A 24,593-nucleotide genomic window follows, 5' to 3' on the forward strand; every position below is an offset into this window, starting at 1 on the left:
AGGAGGAAATGGAATTTCATCTTCCAAAATTCTAAAATATTAGCAGTCAAAACTATAATTTGAATTTCTTATATGGATGGCATGAATTATTAATTTTCTTATTGCTGTTGATAACCATGATCAAATTGCACAGTTGGATTTGCAAAATGTATCCAGGAAATGACTTTTCCTCCAATTGCCAATGTTGATGGAAATATCTATCTGAAAATTTGTCTCAAGTGATGATTGTGTAAGCTTTAGGCAGCTGCATTTTTGGAGACTTGCTTTTATAACACTGGTCCACCATGTCCAGCTAAACCCATTTGATTGAACTCTCTCTTTATTGTGTGTTTGAAGTTGAATATTGGGCTGAGGACAGGAGCAAGAAGAGTTGTACTCCAGGTAGAAGAAACTACACATTCAAAGGTATAGATGTCTCTCATCTAAGGAGCCAGCATCGCAGGATGTACTGGCCAACAGTCCTTTTCCTTTCCCCTGTACACAGTCTTGGGGGATGTCAGCCAGAGTCAGGATTTGTAGAGTATTTGTCATTTCTCATTAACAAAAGTAAAGATTCTGAATAGCATTGATCATAATTTGTTAGAACGGAAACTTAGGTCACTCTCATTGTGATAATATTTTTTTCTTTGTGTTCTCTCGCCAGTCACTCCTGAAGCCATTGGCTTCTTGTCTGCTGTTGGGGTCTTTATTGTTCTTCTGGCCGTCCTCTTCCTCTTCATCAACAAGAAACTGTGTTTCGAAACGATAGGAGGCCTTCCTTTCCTGGAGCATCGAGGGAAAAGAAAGCAATCTAAAGACAAGACTGGGATTCGCAAGGGGCTGGGTAAGCATTACGCTTCAGATTCTCCTGGGCTCGGCAACTTGCTGTGGTGTGGGTCAGGGTGAACATGATGAATTGACTTTACTAAAGAATACATTATCTTTATGAAAGTAATGTTCTCCTTAGAGTTCGAGGAGCAGATGGGAAGAGGCTCTGACCACCACTTCCCATTTTCTTAGCTCTTTAGAAGTCTCTGTTGAGTTTTCCTCTGATGAATGCTTGAAGAAAAAATATGTGTTCTGTTTGACAAGAGCTTTAATGTGTTTTAGTCTCATGATGTTAGAACGATGTTGACATTTCACTTGTTAGTTGTTTTTGAGATTTTTCAGTGCTCAGGACTGTGTCTCACCTTGTATGGCAATGGTCATTTTTCCAAAGGGAGATTTTTACTCTTTAAGCTCACTGAGTATACTGTGTCATTTACTCACTGCCTTCAATTTGATGAGGGAAAAATAACACACTTAAAGATATAATTGGCTTCCTGCTCTTAGAGGACATACTCTATTTTCAATTGCTGAAGCATAGAACTTTGTGATACAGGATGTTCTCACAGAGGGATGGTTATCACACAGATGTGGGACATTTAAAGAGAGTACTCTTATCTTACAGATAATAACTTTGCTGTTTTTTTTAATCAGTCTGATTATTACTCTCCTTTTCCATACCCCACAAGGTATGGGGCATGATGTACCTGGTCAAGGAGCAACCTTACATTTTTTTCGAGTAAAGGGAAGGTCTTGAAGAGAGTACCCTCCAGGTATCCTACGTTCTTGGTGTGTTCTAAGTATGCCTGGATCAAGGGGAATATTTGGCTTACTGATATGGCAGCTTTTGTAGCCATGGATAGTTCAGCTTTTTTGCCTTGTTATAAGAAAGGCATAATGTAGGAATAAAGGCATTTATCTATTGCTTATAACAAATTATCCCAAAACTTAGTAACTTAAAACAATAAAAATTCATTGTCTAACAGTTCTTGAAGTTCAGAAATTGAGGAGTGGCTTAGCTGGGTTATTCTAGATCAGGGTCTGTTGTAAGGCTGCAGTTAGAATGTCATCTGAAGGCTTCAGTTAGAATGTCATTTGAAGGCTGGACTGTGGCTGTCAGAGTCCCCTCTGGGATGGCAAAAGGCCTCAGATCAGATCCACGTGGAACCCTCCACAAGGCTTCTTGAGTGCTTTATGATGTGGCAGCTGGCTTTCCCTGGAGTGAGAGATCCATAAGAAAGCAAGGAGGAGCCACCGCTCTTTTTATGCCCTAGCATAGGAAGTCTTACAATGTCACTTTTATCACATTGTGTTTGTTCACTGAGCACAGCTCAAGCTCAAAGTTTGGGAAATTCAGTTCTACTTTTTGAGGGGAAGAGTATCAAAGAGTGTGATGACATATTTTTAAATCTCTATGTGAGATAATAATAATGAGAGAGGTGTAAATTGCAGATTTGGCAATTGCTTTGGCATTCCTGCTGTTGCATTGGCCTTATTTTTTGAACTTCCCGTGGGACATATGACTTATTCTGAAAATAGAATGGAATATTTTAAATAGAGCTTGCTATGCAAAAGCTGGGACTTATGAATGATTTAGACACTACTGTCCCAGCTGGGACATAGGTGAGTGAGATGAACAGATGTCTGTTTGGCCATGGGTTGGTATGAAGGTAGGATTCATCATGATTCTGTTTCTGTCCCTTCAGCAGCTGGCTGTCACTCATTATGTGACCTTGGCAAATTATGGAACCATTACGAACTTCAGTTTCCTTGTTTGCATATTGGGATTATCAGTACGTCTCTCATAGGGTCAACCTAGATTAAATTAATTAATTCTGTAGAGACACCAGCATAGTGCCTATAGCAATGCAACAGCAATAGCAAGTCACAGTGATGGCTGCTAGGAATGACATTACACATTCATGAATTGTATTCATTACTTAAATTGGTAGGTTAAAGTTGGTGATGTTTTCTCCTTTGCAAACTATAATGGGTATGAGGAACTGAAGTTAGAACTATTTAAAATATTTCCTTTTTGTCTCGTTTGACATTTTATCTGAATATTTTAGAGACAATTATGAATTATACTTGCAAATAAGTTGAGGTTTTAAGAATGTTGAAACAATAACAATAAAGCATGAACAAAAGCTGTTCGCTCAGGAAACACTGAAAAATACATGTCTCAAATTCAGAGTGGGGTCATGTAAAGGGAGCTTTAAAAATAGTTTCTTCAAGAGCATCCCCAAATTATAATGTCTAAAAAGCAAACACCTTCACTTTGACATTTCTCCTTTTACAAGTTTAATTATTGTTATCAAAAGTCTTTGAAAAACATGCTTCTACCCCAGATTGTGTCTAACCTTTGATATTTGCCTTAATTATCCTCAGAGTACTGATTTCTCGGTGAAGTTGGGATGTTCTTAACATATTTTGACAAACATAAAGAAGGAAGGCAGGCAGCCTGGTGTGGTGGGAAGAAGCCCAGTACAGACAGACAGAGCTTAGTTTTGCCACTAATTGGCCACGATATTTTGGGAAACTCACTTCACCTCTCTGAGCCTTAAGTCCTCATTTGCAGATTGATGAGTCTGGACTAGGCTTCTCCCATTCTCATTCTGTGATTCTGTTTGGTTCTTCGGGTTACCATAGCAACTTCTTCTCTAGCTTTCAGTCTATGAATGGAAGATAACTAATAAAAATGAGACCATCCTACTCTTAGATTAAACCATATGAGATTGCCATTTTGTTGATCAAAAAATGATAGAATATCAGAAACTGAATGAATCATTTTAATCTAATATATGTGATGTTCTGAAGAATAAAATAATTCTTTTCGATTATGTGGTAACACCAGAGAGGCAAGAATGGATGTTTATTTTCCAAACCTACTATGCAAAATGATTTGCTTGACAAAAATACCTTGCTTTCCTTTAGGCTATATATCTTTTAAAGTTTAAAGAATTTACAGACGTCATTCTGCCTGGATTTAGGCAAGGGGACAAAGAAACTGGAATGGTGTTTTCCTAATAACATAGGTAATAGTAATAATAATAATACAGATAATGATCATTGGTAACTATCATTTATTTAGCAATTACTATTATCAAGTATTTTACATGCATTGTTATTCTAAGTATTTTACATGCATTATTTGATTTCTTTATGTAATGTTCTTGTGTTGTTCATTGACAATGATTGCTTTGGGGGAAGGATGAATATCATTTGGAACAAAAAAGCCAATATTCAGATTTGAGATAAAAAATTGATTAAAAATAAAAATTTCACAGTGAGATAATAGTTTTTAAAAGAAGCCCAGCTTTGAGAGAAGAGGGGGAGAGAGAGAGAATATTTTTGTTGTTTTGTTTTGTTTGCTGTCCCCCCGCAAAAAAAACTTTATATTCCAAAAGCAAAATTTAGGAGTTGGTACAAAGAGCTTCATTTTAAGAGGCACAATATAGAAAGCATAGACAATGTAACATGAGGGCATTTCCTCCCAGGCAGGCAAGGGAAGAAGAATGCCCTTCCTCTTCTGGAAAGGGCAGACCATGACTTGAAAAGGTGAAAGGAAAGAGGTTTGGAGACCATGAAATGTTTCCTGGACCAGACCCTGAGAAGGAGGACAGATGTGGGACCCAGTCAGGCCAGTTGTGATAAGAAGGTTGGAATTCAGCACGCCCCACAAAGAGTTGGAAAGGAGAGTGCCGCGTGCTTCTTTTTGGAATTGTGTCAGGAGACTGCCTCACTGGTGTCCCATGTAGGCCTGGGGGGCTGTGGTGGGGCGAATATACTGGTGGTGCTGGAGGGAGAGAGAACTTGACAAGACGCCGCTGCTACACTTCCTCTGGTGAGCAGGAGAACACTTGTTTTAGAAATTTCTGCCTGACCCTGGCGGTGGGAGCAGGGGCAAAGAAGATAGCAGAGGAATGAGTCAATGTGCCTGCCGGCAGTTATTGCAGCTTGCCGTGAGGTGGGCCTGTATTGGAGGCTGGAGGATGAACAGTCCAAGGCTTTTTGTAGTCAGAGCTGGCTTCATGGGCATGGAACTGCACAACTGCCCAAAGCCTACACTTAGAAGGGCCCCTGTGCTTGGCTTAGTGATGATGTGCTGTTGCAGTCTTGAAATTCTTAGTGATTTTCAAGGGCCCTGCATTTTCATTTTGCACTGAGTCTTGCAAATTATATAGCTTGTGCTGCCTAGGGTCATCACCAAGAGGTACTCCTGCTATGGAATGCTGTAAGGCAGAGGTTGATTCTCCTGGAGTCAGCAGGAGCCAGCAGGAACAGCACATCATGTTAAATAAACTCACACCAATGCCCAGAGGTTCCCTGCTGTAAGAGAACATGAAGGTGGGAGTGGAAATCCCAAAGACTGATACTTTATCCAAAATGAAATTGACTGAGTTACTTTGAGTGGCAAGTTTAAGTTTAGTTTCTCAACACTGAGCATGGGAAGGTGGAGGATTCTCCAGAGAAAGATAAGAGCACTGAGTAAGTAAGGAAACAGGTTTTGTACATTGTGGCAAAGCTGGTGCTTAGCTGGAGCTCAGAAGGATGGTTGCTAAAATGTGACAATTTATCCCTACCAGCTGGTAGAAAGACCCAACTAGCTGGTTCCTGCACAAGATTACCCTCTCCTCTCTACCTGCAACTAAACAGCTACCTTCTGAGTCAGCAGGGGCTTCTGACCTGTCCCAGCAGCTGTGGCCAGATTCTTTTTGCTTGGGCCATAATGAATGCTGTTATCAAATACTTTTCATTTTATTTCTGCATTTAGGTGAGAGTATGTTCAAGTACAGGTGCTCCTCCACTTACAATGGGGTTAATTACAGATAAACTCATCATAAATCGAGAATTTTAGATAAAGACAAAAAAACATATGTTAAACCAGTGTAAGTTGGGGACCATCTGTGCACCTTTCCCACTCACAATTCAACAAACAGGTGCTAGTATCATCTCCATTTTATAGATGAGAAAACCGAGGTGAGAGAGATGAATTCTTTTTTTTTTTTTTTTCAAGCTATTAAGTGGCAAGGCTGGGACTCAGACTAAACATTGCCTGACCCCAGTGGCCAACATCTTAATTGCCACATGTATCAGTCCATTTTCATACTGCTATAAGGAACTGCCTGAGACTCGGTAATTTATAAAGAAAAAAGGTTTAATTGACTCACAAATCAGCATGACTGGAGAGGCCTCAGTAAACTTAATCATGGTGGAAGGTGAAGGGGAGGCAGGAGCCTTCTTCACAAGGCAGCTGGAAGGAGAGGTGCTAAGTGAAGGGGGAAGACTGCCTTATAAAACCATCAGGTATTGTGAGAGCTCACTCACTATCATGAGAACAGCATGAGAGAAACCATCCCCATGATTCAATTACCTCCACCTAGTTTCTCTCTTGACATGTGGGGATTATGAGGATCCTATTTGGTTCTTAGGGTTACAATAACAATTTCTCCTCTAGCTCTGAGGATTACAATTCAAGATGAGGTTTGGGTGGGGACACAAAGCCTAACCATATCATTCTGCCCCTGGTTCCCCCCAAATCTCATGTCTCTCTCACATTTCAAACCAATAATGCCTTCCCAACAGTCCCCCAAAGTCTTAACTCATTTCAGCATTAACTCAAAAGTCCAAGTCCAAAGTCTCATCTGAGACAAGGCAAATCCCTTTCACCTATGAGCCTGTAAAATCAAAAGCAAGTTAGTTACTTCCTAGATACAGTGCAGATACCGGCATTGGGTAAATACACCCATTCCAAATGGGAGAAATTGGCCAAAACAGAAGGGCTACAGGCCCCATGCAGGTCCAAAATTCAGTGGGACAGTCAAATCTTAAAGCTCTGAAATGATTTCCTTTGAATCCATAGCTCACATCCAGGTCAGGCTGATGCAAGAGGTGGGTTCCCATGGTCTTTGGCAGCTCTGTCCCTGTGGCTCTGCAGGGTACAGTCCTCCTCCTGATTACTTTCATGGGCTGGCATTGAGTGGCTGTGGCTTTTCTAGGCACACAGTGCAAGCTGTTGGTGGATCTCCCATTCTTGGGTCTGGAGGACAGGGGCCCTCTTCTTGCAGATATTAAGTAGTGCCCCAGTGGAGACCCTGTGTGGGGGCTTCCACCCCACATTTCCCTTTCTCATTTCTGGAGTAGAGGTTCTCCATGAGGGCTCAGCTCCTGTGGCAAACTTCTGCCTGGACAGCCACACATTTTCATACATCCTCTGAAATCTAGGCAGAGATTCCCAAACTTCAATTCTTGACTTCTGTGCACCCACAGACCCAACACATGAAAGCTACCAAGACTTGGGGCTTGTACCCTCTGAAGCAATACCCTGAGCTGTATTTTGGCCTCTTTTAACCATGACTGGGATGCAGGGCACCAACTCCCAAGACTGTACAAAACAGCAAGGCCCTGGGCCTGTCCCACAAAACATTTTGTCCTCTTAGGCCTCCAAGCCTGTGATGGGAAGTGCTGCCATGAGGACCTCTGACATGCCCTGGAGACATTTTCCCCATTGTCTTGGTGATTTACATTTGACTTGTTATTACTTCTATAAATTTCTGCAGCCAGCTTGAATTTCTGCCCAGAAAATTTTTTTAAATTTTCTTTCTATTGCATAGTCAGGATGCAAATTTTCCAAACTTATGCTCTGCTTCCCTTTTAAACATAAGTTTTAAATTCAGATAATTTCTCTCAAGTTCAAAGTCCCATAGATCTCTAAGGCCCTAGGGCAGGGGCAAAAGGCTGCTAGTCTCTTTGCTAAAGCCTAGCAAGAGTGGCCTTTGTTCCAGTTTCCAGGAAGTTCCTCATCTCCATCTGAGATCACCTCAGCCTGAATTTCGTTGTCCACATCATTATTAGCATTTTGGTCAAAGCCATTCAACAAGTCTCTAGGAAGCTCCAAATTTTCTCACATCTTACTGTCTTCTTCTAAACTCTCCAAACTGTTCCGACCTCTGCATGTTACCCAGTTCCGAAGTTGCTTCCACATTTTCAAGTATCTTTATAGCAGTACCCCACTCTTGGCAGTACCAATTTACTGTATTAGTCAATTTTCATACTGCTGTAAAGGACTGGCTGAAACTGGGTAATTTATAAATGAAAGAGGTTTAACTGACTCAGTTCAGCATAGCTGGAGAGATCTCAGGAAACTTAATCATAGCAGAAGGAGAGGGGGAAGCAGGCACCTTCTTTACAAGGCAGCAGGAAGAAGTGCCAAGCAAAGGGGGGATAGCTCCTTAGGAAACCATCATATCTCATGATACTCACTCACTATCATGAGAAAAGCATGGGGGAAACCACCCCCATGTTTCAGTTACCTCCACCTGGTTTCTGCCTTGACACGTGGGGATTACAGTGATTATGACGATTACAATTCAAGATGAGATTTGGGTGGGGACACAAAGCCTTACCATTATCACCCCAATTTTCTGCCCATCTAATCTTCCCAACATAATCCACTGCTTCATACCTTTGAAGTAAACTTCTGGGATGAGAAAAATCAGAGAATGGAGGATTTGGGGGGTGTATTAGTTTCCTATGGCTGCCATAACAAATAGCTACAAACTTATTGTCTTAAAACAACATAAATTATTTTTGCACAATTCTGGAGACCCATATTCTGAAATCAAGGTGTCAGCAGGGCCACAATCCCTGGAGACTCTAGGGAGAATCTGTTTCATGCCTTGCTCCTAGCTCCTTGTGGCTGCCAGCCATCCTTGGCATTCTTTGGCTTGTGGCTGCATCATTCCAATCTCTGCCTCTGTCTTCACATCACCTTCTTCTCTGTGTCATTAGTCACTGGAGTTAATCAAGGAATCTAGTCTCATCCCAAGATTCTTCATTTAATAACATGTGCAATGAAAGACTCTTTTTTTTTCCAAATAATATAACATGCATAGATTCCAGGGATTAGGACATGGACATATCTTTGGGGAGCTACCATTTGGCCCACTATAACAGGAGAAGAAGGTGGAAGCCCCACTTGGCAATGGTTTCCAATCTTTTCAAATAGGTTGATGAAAATTGGAGGCAAGATTCTCTTTTCTCAATTTTCCTCTAGCACTGGTATTCCACACTCCCCAACTGGGGTTATAATGATTCTTACAAAGGAAAGACATAACAAAAGCTTGTCAGACACTTATGATATAGATTGTAATTAGCAGTCAGGGTATTTTCTAACTGTAACCTCAGTTGAACTACACAGGATCTCAATTCTGGGAAGCTTTTAAAAACTACCAGTGTGAGGCTCACTGCAAATTAATTACATCACAACAGAGAGTGGCAGGGCAAACTTATAGCTTTAAAAAGAATGCCAGGTGATTTAAAGGTGTGGCCAGGTGGAGAACCATTGATGAAAAGGGATAGGCTTATTGTTAAGTTCCCCTTTTAAGTCAGGAAGGGAAGTGCTTGAGCAGAGTGTTAACACTGGACCAGTGCCCCTTTGCTGCTGCTCACACAAAGTATCCATCTGGCGGTTTCTCCACCTGGTTCCCTCTCTCACTGCTTCAGTCTACCTTGTGAGCAAACAAGGTTTTTCCTTCATGATGCTTTCCTCCTGACTGCCCCATATATATTGTGACACTACCAGCAGTTGACTTCTGCACAGGGAATAAAACATAGTTATTTAGGAAATTTGTCTACTCTATAAGATTATTCAAGTTTGTCAAATTATAACCAACTTTAATTTAAATTCAAGATTTCGAGACTTTTAGAAGTTTTTGGTGAATTTGGCCAAACAGAAGAGTCTGGCTGTCCCATCTCTGTATCTTTCAGTATCCTCTTAATGATTTGGATAACGTTCTGTTTTCCTTTTATACCCATATAAGGAAGAATAATGACAAATTTTGTAAAATGGTGTGAATCAGGATCTGAAACAGATGTAAAAATAAAAATAGATAGTATAGTAGCTTGATATAGGGATGTAGCAGTGGTCTTATTATTATCATTATTTTTGGCTCCTTGAGATGGAGAGGAACATTTAGCCATGTGCTCATCTTATAGTTGTAAATAACCATCGTCAGCTTCTTCATACTTCATATTTAGTATGATTGATGAATTAGGCAGAGAAAGGCATTTTTCAGGATAATGTAAAATCAGCACAATCCATAGTCTTCTTTCCTGAGGCATTTTGTTTCCTTCTTTAGCAATGAATTTTCTTTTACCTGTACCCAGAGTCTAGGTTCCTTCACCTGCAGGTCTGTGCAGTGGCTTCCTTTTAGGCATGTCCTACTCAGATGAATCTTAAATGAATCAAATATCTTGGAATAAAGGAAAGGACATATTCCCCTCCTTTTCTTTTTAATTAGATGATTAAAAATAAATTCTGGCCAGGCTCAGTGACTCATGCCTATAATGCCAGCACTTTGAGAGGCCAAGGCGGGTGGATCACAAGGTCAAGAGATTGAGACCATCCTGGCCAACATGGTGAAACCCCGTCTCTACTAAAAATACAAAAATTAGCTGGACGTGGTGGCATGCATCTGTAGTCCCTGCTATGCGGGAGGCTAAGGCAGGAGAATTGCTTGAACCCGGAGGCAGAGGTTGCAGTGAGTCGAGATTGTGCCACTGCACTCCAGCCTGGTGACAGAGTGACACTCTGTCTCAAAAAGAAAAAAAAAATTCCACTGGGATACCTTTTGACAGTCTATAGAATTGCACAATAAGTTTTAGAATTGAGTTTTCAATCCCTAATTGTTTTAGAAATAAGGATTGAATGCTCTTTAGAAAACTGATATCTTCTACATTCCCCAAGCCCTCCACTTTTGTAGTTTTTTGTCCTGAAATAATAGGATACTTAAAATGTCCCCTTTATACTTATTGTGTCACCCTTCTCCACTGGGACATACATAAAACAAAACCCAACTGGAAGGGTGGTCCCTAGTGTGGGAAGGACACTTGTGAGTAATATAAGTTACAAGGTATTTTTTCTTCTGATTTTAATATCTTAATTTGCATAGAATATACATTTCTCTCACTATGGGTTACATTATATTGCACTGTGAAATTGCTGTTTTTGTAGGTGAGAAGTTTCATATGGTTCAACCTAATATATGATATTAAACATTTGAAAATTGAGGAACTGTAAAAGTTTATTTGAACATCAGGACAAGCCTTGATATATCTCATTGCAATGTGTAGTTACTGGTTTTGGTTACTTGATTAAGGCACAAATAATTGAGAATTGATATTAATCTTATATTTTGCTTTAAAAATATATATAGGCTTATAATAATTCAGATGGGCCCATCACCTGTTTGGTGGGTGCAAATTCCAAAAAACTCAGGTGAGAGATTACTGGTTTGAGAATATTTATTCATCCATTCAACATTATTCATTGTGTATCTGTGTCATGCCACACATTGTGCTAAGTGCTGGAAACAAAATGGTGAAAAAGAGAGATGTAGTTCCTACTCTTTTGGAAATTACATGCTTTTGACGAAGACAGGGAAACACAAAACCAAAAATAAAGAGGCAAATAAATAAAGTAATTATGGATTGTTATAAACATGGTAGGGGCTTAACAAAAGACTAATTGACAGGACAGGGAGATATACTTTAGATAGGACTGAGATCATCTTGCTCTTTGCTGGGCAGACAAACTGAAAATTCTGTAATGGCTATAGGGAGCTCTATTAGGGAGAGTTTTTCCAGAGAAACAGTACCAACATTGTGTGTGTGTGTGTGTGTGTGTGTGTGTGTGTGTGTGTTTGTGGTTGTGTTTAGAGAGAGAGAGAGATTTTAAGGAATTAGCTTATATGATCATGGAAGCTGGCAAGTGTAAAATCTGCAAGTTGAGCTGATAGACTGGAGATCTAAGCAACAGCTAATTTTGCACTTCCAGTCTGAAGACTGTCTGCTGCACAATTCCTTCTTGCTTGTGGGAGGTCAGTTTTTGTACCATTAAGGACTTCAGTGAATTGGATGAGGCCCACCCACATTATGGAGGTCTATCTGCTTTGCATAGAGGTCACTGAATTAATTATTAATCTCATCTACAATAATATTATCACAGAAACATCCAGACTAACAATTGACCAAATATATGGGTGCCATGGCTTAGCCATATGGATGCATAACATTAACCATCATAGGATCTTACCTTCCATCCATCCGTATTTGTGTTTTGTTTCTTTCAGTATATTATGGTGGGGAGGTTGGGAAAAGAAAATCTTCACTAAAAAACTTATTATGGAAACGTTCAAACATACAAGAAAGTAGAGAGAAAAGTCATATAATGAACCCCATATGTCCATCACACAGCTTCAACAATTATTAACAAAGACAATTCATTTCCAAATGATACCTTCTTGTCTCCATTTTCTTGTTTCCCTGGCTCAGAGAACATCCCTTTAAAATCTCCATCCTGTATTATTTATTTTCTTGCAACTTAGACACGGGTTATTGTCCCCTGCTTGAGAATTTGACCCAGCAAATGAACATGTTACACAGCCAGCTGATTGCTGGAGATGGAGGCATTAGATTCGAGGTTGGGAGGGAACTAGAAGTCATTTGACAGATCTGCGCACATTTACAGTTGGAATATGAGCAGCCCTACTTTCTGAGTTATTTACATAAGGGTGCATGGTGAGTTTCCTTAGAAACAGATTCTTCTTGGGGCATTTGAGCTTCCTCTGTGATGCTAGGATGGTAATAAAAACAAATCTGAAGCTCTCTTTAAGTATGAATTGCTGTGGAAATGTTTAACACCTAAGTTTGAGAGCTCCCTAAACACACATCACTATTTCAAAAGCTGCAGAAGATTTCCCTCATGCTTTTTCACTTTACCAATGACTGTGTAACATATGGGTGTATATATATATATTTAACATATATAGTTCTGAGTCTTATTTTTAGTAGAAGCTCTGGAGCCAGTCTATGTTTGAAATAGTCACAGCATGGAATTTTATGACTGAGAATTCTAGACAGCCCTCAGTAAACCTTGGTAGTCCACATAGATGCACTCAGTAAATGCTTTTTTCTTGGTTGATAGAAGTTCTTCCTTCAGTCCTGCAGCATGGGTGTATTAGTCCGTTTTCACACTGTTGATAAAGATATACCTGAGACTGGGTAATTTATAAAGAAAAAGAAGTTTAATGAACTCACAGTTTCACGTGACTGGGGAGGCCTCACAATCATGGCAAAAGGTGAAAGGTATGTCTTACGTGGCAGCAGGTAAGATAGAGAGAATGAGAGCCAAGTCAAAGGGATTTCCCCTTATAAAACCATCAGATCTCGTGAGACTTATTCACTACCAGAAGAACAGTATGGGGGAAACTGCCCCCAAGATTCAGTTATCTTCCACCAGGTGCCTCCCATAACACATGGGAATTATGGGAGCTATAGTTCAAGAAGAGATTTGGGTGGGGACATAGCCAGACCATATCAATGGGTCTCCAGGATGATCTCAGGCAGCCTGAAATGTACATCTTTTTGCTGGAGACAGTGACACTATCTCCCCCTACTTTATGGGAAGTGTTGAAGGATTTTTGATGTAGTGGAGATAAATATGTCATTTTCAATTATAGATGAAGACATTTTTTGTAAGTTTCAAGTTTGTGTGCTTGTCTGCACATGCTAAAGACTGGCATCATTAACAACAGCTGTTCTCTCGATGGCATCTTCCAGAGAAATCTCTCTCCAAGATATATCCTGTCTGGAGGATACCATAGGTGGTAAAAGTTACATTTGTCAGAGGAATATTGGGGTTTTATGCTTCTCTTGTCAGCAAGACCCTAATGTTTATTCCACTTTAAAGAGATATATGCCTTAAATTAAAATCATAATTAGTTGATGGGTGGGAAGCAAGGAAAAGAGATTTTTGTGTTGTTTGGGTAGAATAAATTAGTAGAGGTGACTGTTTCTGCATTGAAGTGGGTGTCTATGAGTTTATATGCTTGACTAGCTATTAGAGTAATCAGTTTTAAACCAGTTATTGGAGTAATAGGTTTACAATTTCATTACTTTCCTTAGCCTGACAGATTAAAGTAAAAGAAAGAGCATGTCTGTGTTTATACACTTCCATTAAAAATATATGTTTTCCTCTAAAGCCTACTTGAGGAGCAAATACCTTATTCATAAAAGCTCTCATAATAATGGCAAGCTTGTGTTATTTCAGACTCTTTGATTGAAGTTTAATGAAAAGATGACAGGTATTATTTGAAGTGTGTGAATTTAGAAATTTGAAAAACATTTTGAATCTTATTTTCTTACAGTTTTTCTACTCTGGATCTCCTAAACAGTTCTTGATACTTTTGAACAAATAATTTCAGGTTTTTTGTTTTTGTTTTTGTTTTTAGAGATAGGATCTTTCTATGTCATCCAGGCTAGAGTGCAGTGGTATGATCATAGCTCACTGTCATCTCAACTTACTGGGCTCAAGCAATCCTTCAGCCTCAGTTTCCTAAGTAGCTTGGACTTCAGTGGCAAGCTACCACACCAAGTTAATTTTTCTATTTTTTCTAGAGATGGGGGTCTCAGTATGTTGCCTAGGCTGGTCTCAAATTCCTGGCCTCAAGGAGTTCTCCCACCTTGGCCATTCAAAGTCTGAGGATAATAGGTGTGAGCTACTGCTCCTGGCTTAATGTCAGCTTTATTGAATGAAATTGCTATGTGATTAAAAACTGCTTATCTTTTTTGTTTTCCCCCAGTGAGCATTGACTACAGAGTGGTAATTTATAGTTGCCATTCCACAAAAGTGCAGAACATTTGATGGGAACAGGGTGATGAAGAGAACCTACATTTAGGGCATTAACCCTTTGAATATTTCTTTTCAAAATTATCTTGAAGCAAAATCCAAATCATGGCATTACAAGACATTACAGAAAGTATGGTGAAGCTTTCAATGTTTTACCTTGACTGTTTAACAGAAAGGTTTTTTAAAGATTTGCGTTTGATCTTCCCAAATCCCTCCATCCCCCTTCTGTCCCTAAACAATTAATGCCTATTAAAGCTACACTCAGTGCTTCTTTAGTCTGTGTTGGAAAGATGTCAGAGTCCTGTTAAATTTTTATTTTTCCTACTGTTTGTTTTTGTGGTTAAAGACCTAACTGGTATTAATTTTAATAACATTTTAGGCCAAGAATTCCATTTAGAATTTCTCCAAAGAAGCTGAAATGAATCAAGTGTGTTTTTTTCTGTGGGACTGTGCTTAGCAATGGAAGCCAATGTGAAATGTCATTTTCATATCAGTTGGAAGATTTTTCATTCCATTAGCTGCTCTATTGCAGGACTCATATTTATATTAAAATTATTTTTGGCATGAAATTTTAGTATTTTGCTATCAGAAAGTAGAATCTTATTCACTATGGGTGATGGTAGTAAGTCTTAGTTGAATGTGAACTGAGCTATGCTAACAGAAGACTACAAGGTATTTGCTATTCCTCAGTAAGCAAGATTCCACGTCTTTTAGTAAGAAATTGGAAGGATTCAAGGAGAAAGAGGAAGAAAAAGCAACAGACAGGCATTGTTGGCTTAAAATAGAAATATAACTAGCATTTTGGTTTAACTGAATAGATACAATCTGTATAACTATATATAATGCTATAAAATAGGTCACACATGTATGTAGAATTAGTTAAGAACATTTGGCTCCACTATCATGCCTAGAAAACAGTGCTTCCCAGTTCTTATGTGAAATTCCCTGCCAGTAGAAAGGGAAATGTAAAAGGAGTGTTTTCAAATATTCTTGGATTGGGGTCACTTTGGCTTGGTAGACCTGAGAGACATCATGTACCACTCACGTAACCTACTTATGTTTGCAACCACAAAGATCCCATTAAGGCTGCTGTTTTTGATGGAGTCCCAAGAGGATCTGATTATTAATGTTTGCCAGACACAGAAGCATTGACAATGTCATATTATTAGCATTACTATTCTAGCAGCCCAGTCATCAAGGACCCCAGGAGACCTCATTTTGCTAACCACTAATGAAGAAGATAAAATGTGTAGCAATAGTCACTTCAGTAATGAACAATTTTACTACCTGTTTAGTTTGAAGCTTGTGTAAACAAATGAGAAAATATAAGGAAAATATCAAACAGTTGTTAGCATTGATTTAGATAGGGACTTTCAATTTATGAATGCTGATGTGTTCATTCATTGGAGGGGGCCAGTATAAATTAGGATGTCAGGCTGTGTCCTAGGATCTAGAAGAAATATTTGCAATGAATTAGTAATTTGTGATGGAATGGTTTTCTGCCTATCAATAAAACTTCCATCAGATGAAAGATTTATATTTTCTCATCCCAGAGTGGGGACCAGATTAAAACCTGTTGTGTAATTGTTGGTTGTAGGGTATCTTTCAGAAACAGACCAATTTCAGCAATCTGTGCCTTTATAGAAGTGACACTGGGAAATAGAGATCCTTTTAAGACTCTGAAAAAGGTATAAAGATGATCTCCAGGAAAAACCTCATTCATTAGACATTTTGCAAATAGTTTAAAATTTATAAAAACCATCCCTAGATTTTATAGGAGGTTAACCTCCTGATTAAGCAGATCTAATTTATGGAGGCCAGTCTCAATTGAGTTCAGATTGATTTGATATAAATATTTCTTGAGTGACTTCTATGTGCTCGATATGGCTGCTAGATGCTAGAATTTGTGATTTGTTTATATCATAGTTATGTTTGAAACAAAATGAATTATATGTGTATTGGCTACCAACAGTAGTAACAAGTCCAGTGGAGGTGGCTAAGGGGAGCTCCCCAAGATCCTGCTTTAGAATGTTATTTTCAGAGAACATTGACAACTTACCAAGTGTAATTCTATCATTTGCAGGTGAAGAAATGGAAGCCCATGATATTAAACATATTTTTTGAGTTCATAAATAGTACAAAGGTGGAACTGGCTCATGGTGCCTGATACCTATTTTAGTGTCATTCCACTGTCTCTCCTAATCTCTTAATGAAAAAAAAAAGTAATTATAAGGTAAACAGACACCTGATTATTATTGTTATTTATTATTAAGTTGTTTAACCAGCTATAGAGTTTTTAAAATAGAAAATACAGAAGTAAGCTTTAGCTTTGCTCCGATCAAAAGACTAATAAATACCAAATTTATGATGTCTGAATGAATACAATTTATAGACATTCTCATTCTGATGGTGAATACTGGATATTTTTTCTTGAAATGTAAAGGATTGAATATTATTATTAGAACAAGTACTTTCATAGATTTGAATTTGGGAAAATATATTGAGGCCCTAATTGAAAATCTAGTTTTTAAAATATTAAATCATTTAAAATGATAAACATAAAATACTGTAGAAACATGTAAAATGTGTTAAAAATGTTAACTGAAAGAAGCAATATGTAATATTTGTGTATGTTTATATATGTGGAGCTATGTATTCAAATATTCAAAGATATTGATGGCCTGTTCTATGGTAGTCAGTTACTCTGCTTGATGCCGACAGCATGGCAAAGACAACAATTAACCTACTCCCTGATCTCATAGAACTTCTTGTTTAGTGAGAAAGACAGATATTAAAAAGAAATAATTTTATAATTCATCAATAAGCTACAATTATAGTAAGTGTTAATAAGAAATAAGAGGTGTTATGAGAGAATATTTCAGTGACATCATTTAGTATGGATTATGGCGGGGGGAAAACATTGTGAAAAGTGAAGTGTAACGTGGGACCTGAAAGGAGATGGATGGGCACTGTCAGGGTCGGGGATCCTGGAGGGAGAAGAGCTTTCTCAGCCTGTGAGAGGAGCCTGGTGAAGTCAGCAACTAAAAGGAGGAGGTGAGATGCCCCAGCATAGAGAGCAAATAGTGCTTAAAGACAAGATGGAGCCAACCAGGCATGGCCTTCTGAGTCCTGTGAATTTTGAACTTTGTCATAAGTGTAATGGGAAGCCATTTTAAACACTGAATGACGTGATCAAATATGCATCTTAGAAAAATCACAAAGTTCATTTTGTGGAAATGGGGTAGGAGTGAATGCAACGGGGTCATTTAAGAGGCTGTTGAAATGGTTCAGTTGGGAAATAATGGTGACTTGGACTCAAGTATTACCTGTTTAGGTGGCAGAAGGCCATAGAGTTCAGAGTTATTTAGATGAAAGAATGGGTAGGCCTTGGTAATAAATTCTGAAGGAGAAAGAGTTGTCAAAGGTAATTATTAGTTTTCTATATAACCTGAGGATAACTGTGCAAATTACAAGGAAAACGATAGAAGAAATGTGCAAAAATAATTGGAGTTGTGTGAAGGTGGAGGGATTGTGAATGATTTTTTTCCTTTTTTTTTTTAACCAAATTTTTATAAGGCTAATATTACTATTATAATTAGTAAAAAAAAAAACTTAAACACTAAATGATTGCTGATATTTAGAATATTTTAAAATCTATCTCAAGAGGGTTACAGTGACCTTAGTTCCATCAGTTTTGACCTACTTTTGAGCCTAGTGCCTTTTCAAGTGATACAAATGATGTTTCCATCTGTGCTTTGGGGACAAAAATGAGTAATCTGGTATATCTTATAGTCTGGAAGTAATTCTTATTAATTGTGTCTGCATTTTGCCTTCTTCAATTTTATTACATTACCTCCTAATTATGTTGCTTCATACTGTGGATGTTATTTGAGATTTCAGAATCTCCTCTACTGGGGGCCAGTAGATGTGCGCCGATGGCCCTGGAGCACAGATGCCCTTTTGGAAAAGGTCTGTAGTGATTGCTTTAGACTGGATGATGATAAGATTCTTCCTCATTTTGGTTGGAGTTTTAAAAGGGCAAGTGTAGTTAAATAGAATTCATTCTTTTTTCATAAAAATTTTATTATATGTGTATCTGAAAATGGATTTCTGTGCAAGAGGGGTGATAGTCTCTTTAAAAATACTGTGTCATTAAAGCCATGTTAAATAGTCCCTCTGGAGATACTGAAGACCTTATGTGTTTATATAACCACTGAGTATTTGCAGAGCATGTTTAAATCTCTGCCTTGGATATAATAAATACTCAAAAATACTCAATGGGCTTATGAAATCTAAGGAATACTTACAATGTGCTATTGCTATAATGTTATAAACCTTGAGCAATGTAAAACTTTTATTGAGCCAGTCCTAGTTCGTTTGAGATCATCATGCTCCAAAGCTATTTGTTGGGTAGAGTTTAAAAATACATTTAAATTTAACCCTTACTTGACTTAAGCATAAGTTTATAATCTTTTTAAACTTCATTATGCTTATTTTTAAAAGTAACTGTGACATTTTACATTTTTTAAAGCATTCCATCAGTGAAACAGGCAACTGTGGTGTACTAGAAACAGAATAAACTTTAGAGCTAGACAAACCTGGATTTGAACCCCACGCTTGCCACTTAGGAAAATCACTTTACCTTTTTTATTTCTAATTTCTTTACTATCTAATTGCAATTTTTTAAAAGATTTGGAGTAATGGTTAAAGTAAGAATTTGGAATTCAACAAAGGAGGATGGAAATACCAGTTCCACCTGTGTTATAGATACCAGTTCCACCTGTGTTATAGATATAAACCTAGGGCAAGTCACTTACCCTTTCTGAGCCTCAGTTTTTTCAACTGTAAAATGGGAAGGCCAATGTTTTCCACAAAGAGTTTTTATTCATATAAGTTGTCAAAAAGTATTGTGTACTATACAGTGTTTGGAAAATGCTTGATATATTGATAGTACCATTTTTTCCCCATGGTATTAACTCATTAGGGAAAGATGATAAGAGTTTAATATATTTTTACCTTTTGAAATATCATGAATTTGGGATTAATATTGAATACCTGATGTTGAGTGCCTGTTAATACTGGGCTCTGTTATAGGTGCTTAAACATTGTCTATGTAATCCCAGCACTTTGGGAGGCTGAGGCGGGCGGATCACCTGAGGTCAGGAGTTTGAGACCAGCCTGGCCAACATGGCAAAACCCTGTCTCTACTAAAAATACAAAAATTAGCCGGGCGTGGTGGTGGGCGCCTATAATCCCAGCTACTTGGGAGGCTGAGGGGGCAGAATTGCTTGGACCCGGAAGGTGGTGGTTGCAGTGAGCCGAGATCATGCCACTGCACTGCGACAGAGTGAGACTCCACCTCAAAAACAAACAAACAACAAAAACAACAACAAAAAACAACCAACCAACAAAAAATATTGTCTAATTTGATTTCCATGGTGAGTTGGAAGACAGGGAGTAGTGATTTTCCTGAGATCCTATTAGGATCTCATCCTCCTAGATGAGAACATTTAGATGCACTCACTAGTGTGATTTGCCTTGTGCTGTGGAGCAAGTGAGAAGCAGACCCAAGACAGTCTTATTTTGTGTGATTCTAAAGCTATTAATATGTCTTTCCTTTATATTGTCTCATTTTTCTGTGTCTAACAATGAAAGTATATTTTGATTATAGGGCAGCTTCACTTTTCATTTTATATTAACTGCCTCCCTGATGTCCAGTGTAAAAAGGCCTATTGGATTGCTCATGCTCCGGCAGTGACAATATGGCTGTACTGTATCCATATTGTTACCATAAAGAGTCCTCAGTAGTCCCTTTTTATATTTGTTGAGATGCCAACATTTAGAATACATTTTGGACAAATGCTGTAGAAGATACTTCATTTCAATGACACATATTCCAACCCACATAAGAAATTTCCTCTTAATGGAAAACACCTGTAGACTCCTCTGAATCATATTAAGGATGAATTGCAGCCTATTTTATAGTTCTTATTTTGACTCCATGCATTATTCATCTTCCTAAGCTTTCTTATTTATACCAGGTCTATGCAAAATGTCTTTCTCCAAAAGGCATGATAATTGTCATAAAAATAATTAGCTTTATGACTCTTCTAGTAAGTCAATAATAAATAACCAATGTTTTATAGGTGACACAAGAAAGTTAACTGACAGCTATGAGAAGACACTTGAAATAAACCCATAGTTCTTGACTTTTACTTGTGACTGACCTATGAGTGTTGGTGAAGAATGAGAAGAGTGTATTTTTCCAAGTGATTTCTCCTTCAAAAAATGATGAACATCAGCACACTTCAGTAGATGAACTTGTATAAAATTTTGATTTGATGTTGGGTTACCTGGGGACTGTATTATTGGAAACATGTTCTTGTCTCTCAGAATGTGTCTGACTCTCTCCAGGAGTTAGTTGATAATCCTTTGAAAATCACACAGGCATACAGGCTTCCACTTTAGCTTTCACCAAAGTAACATAGATTTTTAAGGCACAGCTTCTAGAATCTGGTATTTCTTCTTAGGTCATAGCTGTCCCCCCACCCTGCAAGCAACACCATCAGATAGAAAATGGGATTGGAAAGATTTAACAGCCCGTCAAGGACTATGAGCATTGTTATTCTGGGATGGCATACCTCTTTGCTGTTCACAGTTAGCTTTGGTGAGAACAATCAAAATGTTCGATAAAACATATGGCTCAAGAATTTGATAGTTTTTCTTTCTACAGAAACACAACTCTTTAATATTTACTGCTTTGTCATTTCCTATGTACAAAATGATCTTAATTAAAATAGAATTCTAATTAAACCAAGATTTTTAAAAAGTAGCCTTTAAGAATATATTTATTTATGGCTTTTAAAAATCTTTATCAATTGCTACTAATTCTTTCTTAGATTGCCAGTTTATTCTGAGTACTTCAATACTTTGTAAATCTTCCCAGGTCTTGTTTGTGATAGAAGCTTGTATGTTAAACACACACACACACACACACACACACACACACACACACACACACACACAATCTTTTTTGTTGTCTCATTGTATACTTCCATAATAATGAGATATCATGAACCATTTCAATTGTAATAATGAGTCTTCTCAGATATGACAAGACCTTAAATGTATTTTTCCTTCTAATCCAGGGAACTGGATGTTTTTTCTATTTTGTGTGTGTGTGTGTGTGTTTTCTAAAACACCAGAAGCCACTTTATCTTCTCGTTAGCTGTAAGAAAGCCACCAAAGAAGTAGCATACAGTATATATCTGGCATTATTATCCTTGGTGTGCCCTACCAATGAAGTTGAAATATACCTAAGCCACAAAGATATTTCCATGGTTACCCTGCCAGTGCTGGGCCTCTTTGGTTTTAAACTGATTTAGTATAAAACGAAAGGTCTCTGGTGTTGCTAACTAGGTAGTTTTTCAGATTCTAGCTGCAGATTTCCTTCCTTTTTGAGTACTTTAGAATATAACAACTGGACACTCTTTTATATAGAGACTGAGATTTTACTTCTTTCCAATTATTCTGGGATCATCTAACAATGGTTATTGACAAAAAAAAGTACAGAACTATTCCATGAAAAGGCATCTTGCTTCTGGTTGTATCCGGCCTCAATATTACAATATTCTGTGGTACGCAATGGCAAATTCTTGGGTTTCAGAGCAGAATGGAAGTGTTAGAAGTCATCTAGTGCGTTAATGCCACTTTAGAGATGGATAAATCAAAAGGAATCAGGTTTACTTAGCTTTAAATATTTTCACTAGTAACTTTGTTTGTTCGTTCATTCATTCATTCATTCATTCACTCACTCATTCATGGAACATGCAGAGCCCCTGCCCTGTGTAGATTCTGGAGCTATAGCATATAAGCATAGCCCTAGCACTTGTGGATTCCCAGTCCATTGGAAGAGGAAGACTGACAAATATTCATCGTATCGTGGGAAACATTATATAATAAAGACACATTCAGAGCACTCTGAGTCCACACTTTTGATTGTAGATGAAAAGTTGACAGAGGAAGCAATAAACATTTCCTCATAAAAAATGAGTATCAGGCAGTTTAGGGAGGGAAGTCATCCTGGGCAAAACAAACAAAAGTCAGGAAAGAGCATAGTCACTTTGGAAAATGCTTAGTGTGTCAGTGAGACTGGCGCATAGGACTTTACAGCGAGGAGTGGTAAGGAAAGGCTGAGTTCTCATGGTGTGGCAGCATTATTGGGGACAGCTCAGACACAGCTAGGTATTCAGTGAGGATAAAAGGTGGAGCTCCGTGAGTTGCTGTTGTCCTGAAATTAGTTCCAAGCTGGTTGATAAATAGCCACTGATCTGAAGCCCCTTCCAGTGTCCTTTTGCACTTCTAGACCTCCTCAGACCCAGTGTTTCAGCAATTAAAGTGTTTACACTTTGCAGGAAGCCTTTAGGATCTCCCCAGCACTAAGCCCAGTTGGATGGTGCTGATCATTATTTATTACTATTACTATTATTTGATTATTATTATTTGACTTAATTATTATTATTATTATTTTTATTATTTGAGCATTTCTCCTCTTGTATGCCATAGTAAAGAATTTGAACTTTATCCTATAGGGTATGACTTGGAAATTCAAATGCATCCAGGGGTCGGGCAGGCCACATAGAAATGAGTGAAGCAAGTGGATTGTAAACAACAGGGAGAGGTGAAGATTATATTGAGTTGGAAGCATTCAAATTAATTAAAAAAAGAACACTGTATCAACAAACATAAATGAGTAGTGATTTTGACAGCACCAGTGCTCAAACTTTGCAGTGTAAGTAATAGGGAACCATAATGACTTTTTTCTTTAAAACTAGGAGACTGATCAAAAATCATTTTTTACAAAAATTGCCATTTTGATGAACTGTCAATTTTTTTAAAAAATGAATTTTTTCATTTTCATTTTGATGAACAGAGATTATAGAAACCAAGGGGATATGAGGCCAAGAATATGGGCTGTACTAATTTGAAGATTTGGACAAGAAGATGCTGGCTCAAATTCAGAGATTTTGGGTTGCATATGAAAACAAAGTTTTCTACCAAACACTGCATGTCCTCACTCAAAAGTGGGAGTTGAACAATGAGAACACATGGACACAGGAAGGGGAACATCACACACCAGGGCCTGTTGGGGTGTGGGGGGCGAGGGGAGGGAGAACATTAGGACAAATATCTAATGCATGCGGAGCTTAAAACCTAGATGACAGGTTGATAGATGCAGTAAAATCACCATGGCACATGTATACGTACATAACAAACCTGCACGTCTGCACATGTATCCCAGAACTTAGATAAAAAAATAAAAAAATTCAGAAAAACAACAACAACAAAACACAAAGTTTTTTTTGTGTGTAATAGAATGATGGAAGGATGATTAAGGAAAACATGTCATTTCTGGCTTAAAATGTTTCAGGTACCAAAAAGACGGCTGTGGAAACTAAAGTCACTGAAATCTCAGAGAGAACCTTGTAAATCTGTAATGTGCTGAAGCTTAGTAACTCATGCAAAATACTTGCAGAGAAAAACAAAAAACAAAAAACAAAAAACTTTGGGTGGTGAAATGGGATGGAACAAATGGTAAAAGGATCTTTACTGTTGTTACTCTGCAGGGGACTTATGTGATAACATTCTTTAACATCTTTTTAACACTTCTGGATAGGATTTATCCATTAACTTAACAAATTTACTGAGTACCTAATATATGCTAGGGGTTGTTTTATGCATGATTTTTAATAGAATTTGTTATTGAGAATTCACTATGTGCTCAGCACACTTCTAGGTGCTGGGGATAAAATAGAGAACAAAACAGACAATTCCTGCCATCCAAGGAGCCTCCATTCTAGAGGAGGAGACAGGCGTAACCTTATATAAAATCAGGTTATGGTGAGCGAACAGAATGAATTGAGTCTGGGTAAGAATAGAGTATGAAGCGAACTAGGTATGTAGTATCTGAGGGAACTAGAGTATGGGAAATGTGATAACTGTACAAAACATGATGAAAGAGAATTTTTGGAGACCAAAATCTAACAGAATTTGGAAAGGAAGAAGGGAGTGTTGAAGAGAGAAATTCACAATCACCCAT

The 24,593-nt window shown here is 38.0% G+C and overlaps 1 protein-coding gene across 4 annotated transcripts in view; it reads left to right on the top strand.

The window, feature by feature from the left end:
• SYT16 (synaptotagmin 16) overlaps nt 1-24,593 on the top strand; it is a 197,609-nt gene that overhangs the window by 61,500 nt on the left and 111,516 nt on the right. For all 4 annotated transcript variants that reach the window (XM_077941105.1, XM_077941108.1, XM_077941107.1 and 1 more), the window contains exon 2: nt 644-823. Coding sequence is in view for 1 of the 4 variants with exons in the window: in XM_077941108.1 (XP_077797234.1) it covers nt 644-823 (180 nt within the window). In the remaining 3 variants the exon portion in view is untranslated. The remainder of the gene's footprint in view (nt 1-643; nt 824-24,593) is intronic.

This window comes from Macaca mulatta, chromosome 7 (genome assembly GCF_049350105.2).
Source record: "Macaca mulatta isolate MMU2019108-1 chromosome 7, T2T-MMU8v2.0, whole genome shotgun sequence".
NCBI lineage: Eukaryota > Metazoa > Chordata > Mammalia > Primates > Cercopithecidae > Macaca > Macaca mulatta.